This window comes from Antechinus flavipes, chromosome 3 (assembly GCF_016432865.1).
Source record: "Antechinus flavipes isolate AdamAnt ecotype Samford, QLD, Australia chromosome 3, AdamAnt_v2, whole genome shotgun sequence".
In the NCBI taxonomy this organism is placed as follows: domain Eukaryota; kingdom Metazoa; phylum Chordata; class Mammalia; order Dasyuromorphia; family Dasyuridae; genus Antechinus; species Antechinus flavipes.
The window spans coordinates 122,345,632-122,358,446 of NC_067400.1; the positions used below are offsets into that span (position 1 = coordinate 122,345,632).

Consider the following 12,815-nt stretch of genomic DNA (forward strand, 5'->3'; position numbering starts at 1 on the left):
ATTATAATCCAAGGATTTTCCTATAAACTACAAAAAGTTATCTGATTACAGTGAATCATGTAGGTTTAGGTTCCTTTTTTTCCTTCCCCTTTATCCTTCCTCTCCGTAAGTGTGGGTAAGTTTCTTCAGTTTTTATATCTCCATAGTTTCAAAGATCATTCCTATTAAAATGACTTCCAAATCTTTACTTCAATCTCTGAACTCTCTTCTAAACTCCAGTTCTATATTTTCAACAACTTACTGGAAATGTGTATCAAGGCATCCTGCTGAGGATATAAATTCAGTATGTGCAAAAGTAAACTTAACTCTTTTATCATCCCGAAACTTAAAATTTTCAATTAATTTAGCCATTTTTTTAGTGGTATGTCCATTTACCCAGCCACTCAGCTCAAAAGTGGAGCAACTTTTTATTCTTTTTCCCTGTTTCCCCATAGCCTATCAGCTGGCAAGTTCTTTTTTGCCTTTAGTTTTGCTACTACCATACTACCACCTAACATCATTTTACATTAATCTGGGTTCTCATTATTGCTGACTTAAAGTAGCTTAACAGCTTCTTTCCTTTCCAAACTGTTCTTTATTTACTGCTAAAATAATTTTCCTAAAAGCAGATCTGATAACATCTTTTTATTACTTAAAAACTTTCAGTGACTATTTGTTGAACAAAAATACACAATACTTAATGTAGTATTTAAAATTCAATCCTTGTTTAACTTTCTTTTCTAGGTTCATTTTATACTATTCTCTTTGGTGTACTTCAGGTTCTAATCAACTCACTAGGTTCTCTTATATTTTCCTACTGGAATTACTTCTCCCCATATCTAGTATCTATCTGACTAAATCTTTCATTTTTTTCCTTTAAAGGCTAAGACTAGGCAAAATTTTACCTATTCTGGTCTCTCCAGATGAAAATAAGATTTCCTCAAATTTCTATTTGTACTCTATGTGACCACTTTCAAGCAGTGAATCATATTTTAATTTATAATTGTTTTTGTGGTGCAATTATCTTATTATTTCTCCTAGGTCTTAAGAATTAGACTCTATCTAAGTCCCTTTCTATTTCTATACCCTCTTGATGAACTCATCTATTCCAAAGGCTTGGCTAGAATCTATATGTGATTGCTATCTACATCTGTATACATCTATATGAGTCTCAAATCTTATTTAGCCTCATTTTTCTCCTCAAATCCAATATTTTATCACAGAATGCCTGCTAGCTAAATCCTAATTAAATGATGCTGAACACATATACTCTTACTTTCAAGTTCATCTGCAAAATGGAAATATTTGTACTTTCTATGTTATAGAGCTGTTGTGAAAGAAGCTCTTGTATACTTGAAAATGCAACAAAAAACATGCAAAATAAATGCTATATTATAATTTAAGCCTAAACAGATTAAAGTGCACTAAAATATTTGAGACAACCAATGTTTGGGTACAGAGGAACTGAGTTCAAATAACAGCTCTGTCTTTTATTACCTACATGATTCTGAGCAAATCACTTCTTTAATCTGGGCCTTAATTTTGTCATCTGTAAAATGAAGGGGATTTAACTAAAAAGCTTTTTCCAACTCAAACTAGTCAGCCATATTTTCATCTGAAGAGTCCTTTTTGATTTCTCCTTCCCCTTGAATTCCTTATATCTTATTGACTATAGTCAGTCAATTACCAAGTTTTTGTTATTTCTACCTTTACATCTTGCATCTATCCTCTCAGATGATCACTGTCCTAATTGAAGCCATCACTTTTTACATAGAATAATTAAAACGTCTCCTAAAAATCTGTTTATTGATTCTGACATAGTTGTACCACAATATATTAAATAGAGAGGTCTCAGAGTCAGAAAAAAATATCTGGGTTAAAATGATAATTCTGTGATCCCAGACAAGCCACAACTTCTTAGTGCTCTATTAAACTCTTTTAAGACGCTAGTGTAGAAAGAAAGGTGCTGATCTTCAACAATGGAAGTATCCTTGTAAAGGACTTCATTTTATCACTGAAATTACAGATTTTACTCCTAACCATACTTCTAGTCACAAACTTCTCTAACCTTTAGATTGCTCAAAAGAGCTGCCAAAATAATCTTTAATTCAAAGGACTGATAACATCATTCCTATGTAAAAAGTTTTCAGCTGCTTTTCGATATTGTTCAAATAAACTACAAACTCCTGAGTGTGACACTTAAAGCCGTCCACAATTTGGCTCCCACACACCCTTTTCTATATTTATTTTGTTCATGTGCTCCATGTTCCAATCAGACTGGCTGATTGTTTCCATACATCAGCAATTCATGTCCTCATATACCTCCATGTCCTTATAAAGCGCATCTCTTATAACTAGCCTCCACCTGCTATTTATCACTTTGAATCTGCATGTTTTCCTTAAACCCTATCCCCATGCTACATACTCAGTAGTCTCCTCTTCCCTCAGTTGCTACTGTTCTGTCCATCCTCTGAAAAGATTTTTTACTTATCTGTATATAACCCTCTCTAATGGAATGTAAGCTCCATGAAGGATAGATAATTTTATTCCTTATTTTTTATCCCTGGATTCCAAGATACTGACATCTACTTAATATATGTTTATTCAATTTTTCATCTTTGTATCCTTAGACTAGCAAAATAACTTACTTGTGAGGACTTAATAATAAAGATTTAATTTATTGTTAGATGGCAAATTCCAAGAAGACAAGAACCTAATCTTATCTAAGTTATGTTTCTTCCCCTTTGTCCACCAAACTTCTTTGCATTCAAAAAAATGTTTAGCACATTTTAAAAATGAACATATATGAGGCAATTATTTCTTCATATGATGATCTGTGGAATTATTTTCATTGTTGTGTGAACTATTTAAAATAAACTTTAGAGATTTTGTTAAAGTTTACATTTATGTGGGAAATTTAATTTGCAAGTAGTTTTCCTTTTAAACCTTGTAAAGTAGGCAATATGATTATTATCATCTTTAATTTGCAGATATACATTTTTCATAAACACAAACACAAAACTCTTATTCTTTTGCATTTCAGAATATTTCAGTATATTTTAGAGTGATGAACAATCATTTAAAAACAAAAATACATAAGTAAAATTGAATATTCATTACTTTATATTCATCTTTTACATTAATGAGTAGTAACTATGGATATCAAGACAAAGAAATATTCTGAAAAATAAAGATTAAAAAAATATGTATGCTACTGCAAATTTTGCAGTAATCAATGACTGTTATAGAATACATTCATTCCTTAAAGAAGCTATAAATGCTACTGTTTTGTTAATTTCCAAATAAATAATATACCTTTCCACTAGCAGTTTTCATAAGTGCAAACTCACGTCCTGCACCCAGTACAGCTGACTCCTCATCAAATCCTGTACCTTTAAATTAAAAATTTTAAATTAATATGTGTACAAATAATATAATAACTTAAAATTATAAATGCTCTTTTACTTCTAATAAATAGGTCATATTTATAGCATGTCATAAATGGGGTGGGGAGAAGACAAAATTTTCACGTGAAGAAAATACCATGCCAAATATAGTACTTGCACTTTAGCAAGGCAGTTAAATAAAAACAGCTTTAACTTTAGAAAAATACGTTTTGTAATACCAATCATGATTTAAACTAAACACAAACTTAACACTTTTAGAAATTTATAAGCAGATCTTTATTTGAAAAACTGTCCTATGAATAAAGAGAAAGTTTCTTAATCCACACAACTAAAATACATAAAGTAAATCAATAATTACAAGTTTTATCAAAGTCAACAAAACATTCATTCAAAAGAGTAGAACTTGCTTAATATCTCAAGTCACCAATGTGGGGCCCTATTAGTCAAGACAGACAGGCAAACCCAAATTCCCAGTTTACAGAACACATTTTGCTCCAGAAATCTTTCTGTGTGGAAAAGGTAGTGCATACCATCTTGTCTTACTGACAATGCAGAGGTACTAATTTCAGAGAATGAGCCCAGAAGATATTCCATGACTAGTTAAATTGTTAGTTGATTTGTAGATATTAAGACTTTCACTCTAGATTTTTAAAATAATGATGTTAGAAAATCCTGTGGTTGTGAAAATCTCAAAAATCAATTCAAATAAGAATATCCTTCTGGATATTATCTAGTTCTTATGCCTTTGTCTTCAAATCAAACTCTCTTTAAAGTTATGTTCAGCGGTCCCTATAAACTCATGTCATAATTCAGGCCAGTAATAAATTCTCTTTTATAAATTCTATTATACTTCCAATTTCCAAGAGAGAGTAAGCTCTCTCTTGTGATAAAATTAAAATTAACTGTCTTTTATGTCAAACCCAATTAAAAACCTCCTATACCATGGACAGCCGTTTCAATATAGAAAGAATTCCCAGAAATAAACAAGACTAAATCTAAATAAAACCCAGGACTTCAAATGTCTTTGAGTAAATGTTGAAAGTATGAATAAGACAAAATGAAAGAGAAAGAGAGAGAAATTCAGCCTCTTATCCATGGAATTTGGTGTATAAACATGGCTTTACAAGTATATATCTGTTCAAAAGGATTGAGTTTAAAAGAGTGAGGGTTGATCAAAAAAAATCTCAAGTGAGGAAATTTAGAATCCAGAAGTATGAAACCAGAACAATGGAAAGACTCTGGGAAAAGATAAAGAGAGGATACAATAAAACTGCTATTAGAACAAAGACCTAAAGAATTACCTAGAGAAGATAGCTGATAAGTTAGGGAAAATGTCTGGCACAAAGACAAGCTATGATGATGATGATGATATCATTCACTCAAATTAAGAGGAAACACTTTTCCTGAACAAAACAGAGCAATTGATAATGCAATTTCTTGACTTACCTTAATGATAACTACATAATTTAAAAAAGGTAGAGGTCACAGTTAGGGGAATTTCTATTCTGGATTATCACCAAAATGGAAGAACTAATTGCAACATGTAAAAACGACATTTTCCTCCCCCCCCCCCCCAAATGGGGGTAACTCAAAGTAAAAATGTGCATGAGAAAAGGGGAAATTTAGGCACAGTATAACAAGTACCTTAGAACTAAAGAAAGGGTAAGTTCCAGAAACACCATGGTTTTCACTGAAAGGAAAAGTAGAATAATAGACATGTTAAAAAAAAAAAAAAAAAAAAAACAAAATGGGAAGTGCCCAAGAGTTAAATTCTAAAGACTCAAAAAATTTTAAATAATTTCAATGGTGATAAATAAAAGGGAGTTGGGTTAAAAAAAAAAAAAAAGAACAATTTAAAGTACAGAAATCATTAACCAGTTTTTTTTTCAATGTACAAAAAACCCAGAAACAATGGCAGATAAAAAAGAAAAAGAATGAATACATATAACATAACCCTTTAAAAATAGTTCATGACAGATAAAATTCAGAATGAGTTAAAGCTGGAAAAGAAAGGTAATAAAAATGATTGTTTAAAAAAAAAAGAACATTGGGAAAAAAGAGGAGGATCAAAGAAAGGATAGCTTGCTTTATGTATAGAAGCGACGATAATACAGAATGAAGTATAGAGAGGTCTGTTTGATTTATTTTTCTTGTTTTATCCTTTAAAGTAAAAGGTTTTTGGAGTAGAAAGAACAAAATAATTAAGATTTAGAATTCATGATAAGTAGGAATGTAGTAAAAATACTTAGTTGCCCTTGATAAGAACTAATCCTCAGTCCCTGATGAACTAGAACCTAGACAGGATACTGAAAGAACAGGATCGAACATGTCTGTCTAGACAGATGAATCCTTTCTAGTACTACAAGACTAGCAAGGAGAAAATGTGGGCCCAATTTTCAAATGAGTTCAATTTCTAACACATTTCTAGAATAATGCTCTTAAAGAGAAAGTTAGTGAACATTTAGAAAAAGAAGTAATGATGACCAAGAGCTAATATTAAAGCAAGAATTTTCATTTTTATCTTTGTATCACCTACAACTCTCACAGTTCTTGCTATACAGCTGGACAGCTAAATGGCACAATGCATAGAATGTGAGACCTGGAGTCAAGAAAATCTAAGTTCAAATCTGGCCTCAAAATTTACTAGCTGTGAGATCCTGGGCAAGTCACTTAAGCATGATTGTTTTAGTTTCCTTTTCAGTAAAATGAGCTAGAGAAGCAAATGACAAACCACTCCACTATCTTTGATAAGAAAACGCTAAATGAGGTCACAAAGTCAGACATGACAGAAAAACAAAGTTTTAGTAAGTGCCAGTTACAGACTGATCAAAAATCGATTGTCCTAAAACAAAGTACATTTCTTTTTTTTTTTTCTGAAAAACTACTAGGATGGTACATGAGAACAATGTATTACCTAGATTTCAATAAAGAGTTAGGAAAAAAAAATCTCCTATACTATTCTTGTGAACAAGAGGCTGAGATGTTGACTAAAAATTTTAGTATTATAATTAAATGAACTATGAATTGGCCACATGACAAAATCCAGAGTAGCCATTTATTGTTCTATATCAGTTTGGAAGAAAGTATAGTAGAGTGTCCCAAGGATCTATGAATGTAATAATGATGTTTAATTTTATTATCAATGGCTTAGATAGATATGAATGAAATGCTGATCAAATCTGTGGATTATACAAAACTAGCTAATAGATGATTTTAGCTAAAATTTGAATTATAATGTCAGAATCCAAAAATATTGTGCAAGCTAAAACACTGAGCTCACTGTAATATAATGAAATTAAGTAGAGAAATATAAATTCTTCCAATTCTGTAAAAAAAAAATCAACTTTGCAAGTATAAGATGAGAGTATGGGAAATTGTCAGGCAGCAGTCAGTATGAAAAGATTTGTGCGGATGAATAGATAGGCAATGACATGAAAACTCTAAATGAGTCCAAAATACGATTCAGAAGACAAATTATCTAATGTAATCTTAGGACAGATGTCCCCAGTTTGGAAAATGCTAGTCCTGTTATAACATGTCCTATTCAGACCACATCTGGAGGAATGCATTAAGTACTGGGTGTCACATTTTAGGAAGAACAAAAGGAAAACATTCAGAGGGAAGGGCAAATAGGATGATGACAGGTTCATGCCATACAAGTAACGTTTGAAGAAATTTGGAGTGTTTCACTTAAAAGAGAGCGAGTTAGGGAAATATAATCACTATCTTAAAGTATGTGAAAGATTGTTTCATGGGAAAAAAAAAGAAACTTGTTCAGTTTGGTTCCACAGGAAAGAATTAGGAGCAATGTGCTGAATATGTAAAAGAGGAATATTTTAAGGCTCAATATCAGGAAAAATATTCAGACAATCTGACCTCTTCAAAAAGTGGAATGAGATGACTTGGGAAGTATTGAGGTCTGCTAACTAGAGATATTCAGTAAAAAAAAAAAAATCATATCATAAACAAATTAGGAGCTAAAAGAGAATATAGTAGCTAAGAGTACTGGAGCTAGAATCAGAAAGATCTGAAGTCAAGCCCAACTTCAGGGCATTTACTATCTATGTGACTCTGGGCAAGTAACTTTATCTGTTTGCCTCAGTTTGCTCCTCTGTAAAATGGAGATAATAACAGCCCCTACCTCCCAGGCTTATTGTGACGAGCAAATCAAATAATTATAAAGAGCTTAGCACAGTATCTGGGTATGCCTAGCACACAGTAAGTGCTACATAAAGTTAGGCTATTATAATGATATTATTGATTCTTATGTGATAAAATATAGATGGTATTTTTGTTTTGATATGAGTTGGGTTAGTTGCCATTTAGGCCACTTCCAAATGTTAGCATCCGGACTCTAGAACTCACACAGATCTTACATATGAAAACCCTAATATGCCATATTCTTGATCACATGTAAATCCTGGATTCCATTTCTGGCAACAAAATTATTCCCAAAATCCAACTGCAGGGTTGTGAACATTTAAAAATGTGTTTTAAAAGAGAAGGTAGTATTAAGAATCAAAGTAGCTGGCAGAGTGATCTTCATTGTACAGTCTTACTTATAATGTGCAAGTCTTTCTCCAGATCAAATAAGGAGATGCCACAGGCATGTAAACATTTTCTGGCAAGTTTGAGCTGCAATTCTTGCTGAAGTACAGGTTCAGTGCTTGTTGCAAATATCCTAACGACGAAGCCATCCTAAACAAAACAGAGCATTCAAAATATTAAATACCGCATAATTATCATAAATTCATTTGGATAAAATGTCTACTTGGTCTAGCAATTCACATGGAATTTTAAAAAGAGAAAACTATCAATCATAGTGGAATCTCAATAAAAAACTGGTCTTAGGGAAAATGCTGCATGGCAACACTTTAAAAGTGAAAGCAAATTTTAAGAGGTGTCTCTTGGTACTTCTAATAATTAACTCACTTGGAAAAGGTTCAAATTAGAATTGCTTTGTAAGTTCCATACTATGATGGAGAGGATACTTCAGGCTCTTGGAACAGATTTAGCCTTCAGCTTAGAATCATCATTCCCTTTAGAAAGTATACAAAATCAAATATTTGTTGACTGTTCTTACCCCTGTAAGATGAAGATATATGGATATGATTTTATACATCTCTTAAAAATAATTTCAGTGTTAAAGACACAAGTCCAAATATGTTGACACAAACTCTTAAGGGCAAAATAAGCAGACCACAGTTGGTAAATTCCTTGTGTACAATTTTGACAGTAAGGAAGAATGAATGAATGAATGAGCATTTATTAAGCATTTACTACATGCCAAGTACGGAGCTAGAGATTGGGGATGCAAAGAGTTTTAAAAGTATGCAAAATAAGGCATATGCTGACTCTCCTTACTCTTGTAAGATGAAGATAAGATAAAGGGAAGGGAAGGGAAGGGGAGTGGAGTGCTATATAGTAGATGCTATATAAATGTTCCTCGCTCCCAAAAAGTCTATTTAAAAAAAATCTGTTCAATGGGAAGTGAAGGGGTAGTGAGAAGAGGGATATAGACAGATAAATAGATATAAATATTAGTTGAAAAATTTTTCTTAAGTAAAAATAAAAGAATGGCAAGGCCTGATGGTCCTCTAAGTATGGTCTTCACCTTTAGCATTAGATATAATGGCAAAGGCTGGAGATTCAAAGAATGTAGGTCGACAAACAAATGTTAAGTTCCAAAGAACCAAAGGGAGATACAAGGTAGATGGTAGTATCTGATAGGGTCCCATTTTACTGGAAGGATTGTAGTTGATAATACTGTTTAACTAAATGATATGAATGGCACTGTCAGTGATCAATGACTATTGGAAAAAAGGTATAGCTCTAGGTGTCAGAGAAGTCAGGGACTGTTGTAAAGATAAGGGAAAAATTTGGAAACAACTATTATAATGACTGGATAAGAAATTATGCTTTTTCTTTTTGCCTATCTCTTTTATGATGCTGAGGTTTTCTTATATTTTTTTTTTCTTTCTTCACTCTTTCTTCTTATTTATTCATTTGTTCTCATGTTCTCTTCCTTACTTTCCATTTTCTTCATGTCTTTTTATCTTTACTATAATCATATGAAAGTTAGATTTGAAATTAAGGAACATGAGTTTGAATCACAGAAGCACTACCTACTAGACTTGTATTTATTTCCTTAATTGCAAAATGTAAGTCTCTTTTAGCCCTAAAGCCAATGAATCTAACTTAGTTTCTTTTTCTTTATCCTTTAGTTAGCCTTAAAATGAAAGAATAACAATTTCAGAACTAAAGGGAACCTCAGCGATAATCTAGTTTAATACCTTCATTTTACTAGAAAGTATGATGAACTCAAGGTAATTAACCTGTCCATAGTCACAACAGATATAAGTGGGAGAGTCTCAGTCCAGGTAGTTTTACTCTACATTCAATATTATTTTCATTATTCCCCTGTATATTTCTTAAAGCTAATTGTTTTTGTCTATTCTAAATTTTAAAATCATGTGAAGTTAATACTTAACATTTATATAGACAAAAGAAAAAATAAAGCTGTGGTAGATGAAAAGAACAATATTAGTCTATCTTACTGATATTCGAATAGTATTAAACTAACATTTAAAATGCTTAATCAAAAAGTAGTCTAGGTCTGAGTTCAACAGATTTGTTAATATGACAAAGCATATTACTACTGCTTTTATTAACTATTATAGGGAAGTTAGGTATTGGGACACATTACTAGATGTGTGGTCCTAGGCGAGTCACTTAAACCTGTTTACCTCAGTTTTTCTCATCTATAAAATGAACTGCAGAAGCAAACAGCAACCACTCCAACATATGGGGATATAAGTTGTGAATTTATGTTTGGTATCTTTGGTTAGCAGGATTACTTTCTGAGAAGTAGATCCTAAATCCATGCAAGATACAAAGAAATGACCTTCTGGTAAAGGTGCTCTACATCTTGAATTTGTTTAATATTTTTCTGTTAAAATGAATTAAAAGTTACAATTTAAGAATTGAAAATGTCTTTAAAGTTGATTACTCTAGGATTTTTAGGATAAGTTTAAGTCTCACAAGTACAAATAGTACACAAAAGGGAAAACTTGATTGTCAATATAGTTAAATTCAGAAATGATTTTCAAATGTTTTTGTTTTGTTTTTAAATGAAAGCAATCTTTTTAGTTTAGGTAAACAAGTCAAACACCATTCAAATTTTTTCTCTTTCTTACCCTCTCTACCAGCTGAAATCTTTTTTCTTCAAGGTACAAATGTCCCCTTCTTTATAAAGCTTTCCCTAGCCCTTGACATTTTTTTTTAAAACAATATTTAATCTGAATCTTTTCTTTGTGGTTATCACATTCTCAGTATCTAGGGCCTACATAATGCAGCATACCCCTAGAAGGCAGATATTTTGTAATTCCTAGTATCCAACATCCCTTACACACAACAGACACATAAGAAATATTTACTGGATGGGACAAAGAAAGTTAAATGGAAAGCAATATCCTTTTGAATGGGGAAAGAGTTATCTAATGAGCGTCAGGAACTGTTTTTAAATTAGGAATCATTAAGCTTCTCTTTTTCTCTTTCCTTTTCAACCCTCATTGTTGCACAGTGAGAAAAGCACTGATCTGCGAATTAAAATATCTAGCAACTGAGTACTTTCGAATTAATTAGTTCTCTCATCTATAAACTTAGACTAAAAATATGTCAGGACCACATCTATCTCAGAGGATATTACAAGAAATGAAGTATATAAATTGTAAAGAGTCAAATAAATGTGAGGCTATTATTATTTATCTTCTGATACAAATAAGAAAGGAAGGAAAAGCTTAGAAAACAGAAACTCTTTCAGAAAAAAGAAACTAACACAGTATTTGATTAGTTTTTAAAAAGGGTGGTTACAAGAACAATTCCCTAAATTAAAATATCCCATAACTTGTAAGGAAAAGATGTGTAAAGATCTACTAAGTCAGCCTAAAACCATGTAAAAGCCTTGAAAAGAATAAATTATAAGATAATATGGCAGGGTGAGTTACAAATAAACATTCTAATTGGGACTAATTATAAGTCTGGTTGATATTAGGTAATGCCTAAGGATTAATGAAAAGTGTCAAATTATGGCTGTTCTTCAAAGAACTTATTCAGTTACAATCACTAAATTTACAAAAATAATGATAGTGAAATTTTCTTCATCAAATTAATCAGTATGAAGAGAGTTTCATCTATATTTGAAAATACATTACTTATTAGCCTAGATCATGAAACTTGGACAACACAACCAAGTGATGATTTTTTTTTGAAAGGAATTTAACACTTTATAAAGCTAAATCTACAGGCTACCATGGAGTTAGTTCCACGAAGCAGAAATCATATTGAATTTTTTATCAGAGCACTTTGTTTAAAATGCTAACCATCTACCTAGCCTTGGACAAATCACTTAATCTAATGCAGCCTCAGTTTCCTCTTCTATAAATTGCAGGGTGCTTGGAATACATGAAGTGAAATCTCTCCCAGATGTAAATGCATATTTCATTATTCAAATGTAAAGGGAGAAATGATAATATATTACCATAATCAAAGCCTTCTTTAAACTATCTCTCACCTATATATATTCTTTTTTTCCCCCACACCTATATATTCTTGACAACTGTAGCCATTACCTATTGTTCCCCTCCCCCCCACTCAAGGTAACTGGGGTTAACTGACTTGCCCAGGGTCACACAGCCAAGAAGTGTTAAGTGTCTGAGACCAGATTTGAGCTCATTGGCTCCGGACTTCAGGACTGGTGCTCCACCCACTGGGCCACCTACCTGCCTTGCTATTACCAATTATAATCTTAGAGAAACAGATAGAGGCAGAATTTGCCAAGTGACTGTAACCAAGATGGATCCTAATGAAGATGGCCAAAAGTTTTTTGAAAAGAACACTACTCTCAGACAACTAATCGTGCTTCTACTTGGAGTCACATAATAGCAATGACAAGAGCAACTGTTGTGGGAAAAAAGATCCATCTTCCTCTCTATCACCAATGCCAACCACTGATCACCTGCCACTGATATGAATATAAGCCCAAGAGTCCAAAGAATGCCAGAGCTCTCTAAACAACCAACCATGTTTTCTGTGTAGACCCACAACCATCCTCCCAGGATTGCAGCCTGAGGATTGCTTCTGTTGGTGCCCCGGCCCCTTGCTCTTGCATCATCACAGCTAATAAGGCCCCAGAAAACATGGTGGCAGTAGCCTATGAAGACAAAACTGAAAACTGATTGGATAAGAGATCAGAGAGAGGGAGCATGACCTCTAGGTTCCAAACCTGGGTGAATGGGAGGATGATGATACATTCACGATCAATGGAGATATTAGGAAGAGGGGAAGGTTTTGGGGGAAAGATAATGAATTCAGATTTGGATAAGTTCAGTTTAAAATATTTATGGAACATTCTATTTAAGATGAGAGGCT

The 12,815-nt window shown here is 32.5% G+C and overlaps 1 protein-coding gene across 1 annotated transcript in view; it reads right to left on the reverse strand.

The window, feature by feature from the left end:
- The window catches only part of MYCBP2 (MYC binding protein 2), a 318,733-nt gene that overhangs the window by 220,990 nt on the left and 84,928 nt on the right, over positions 1-12,815 (reverse strand). The window contains exons 10-11 of the mRNA XM_051983950.1: positions 7,946-8,084; positions 3,295-3,371 (exon numbers count right to left, since the gene is read on the reverse strand). Of these exons, the coding sequence (XP_051839910.1) occupies positions 3,295-3,371; positions 7,946-8,084 (216 nt within the window). The remainder of the gene's footprint in view (positions 1-3,294; positions 3,372-7,945; positions 8,085-12,815) is intronic.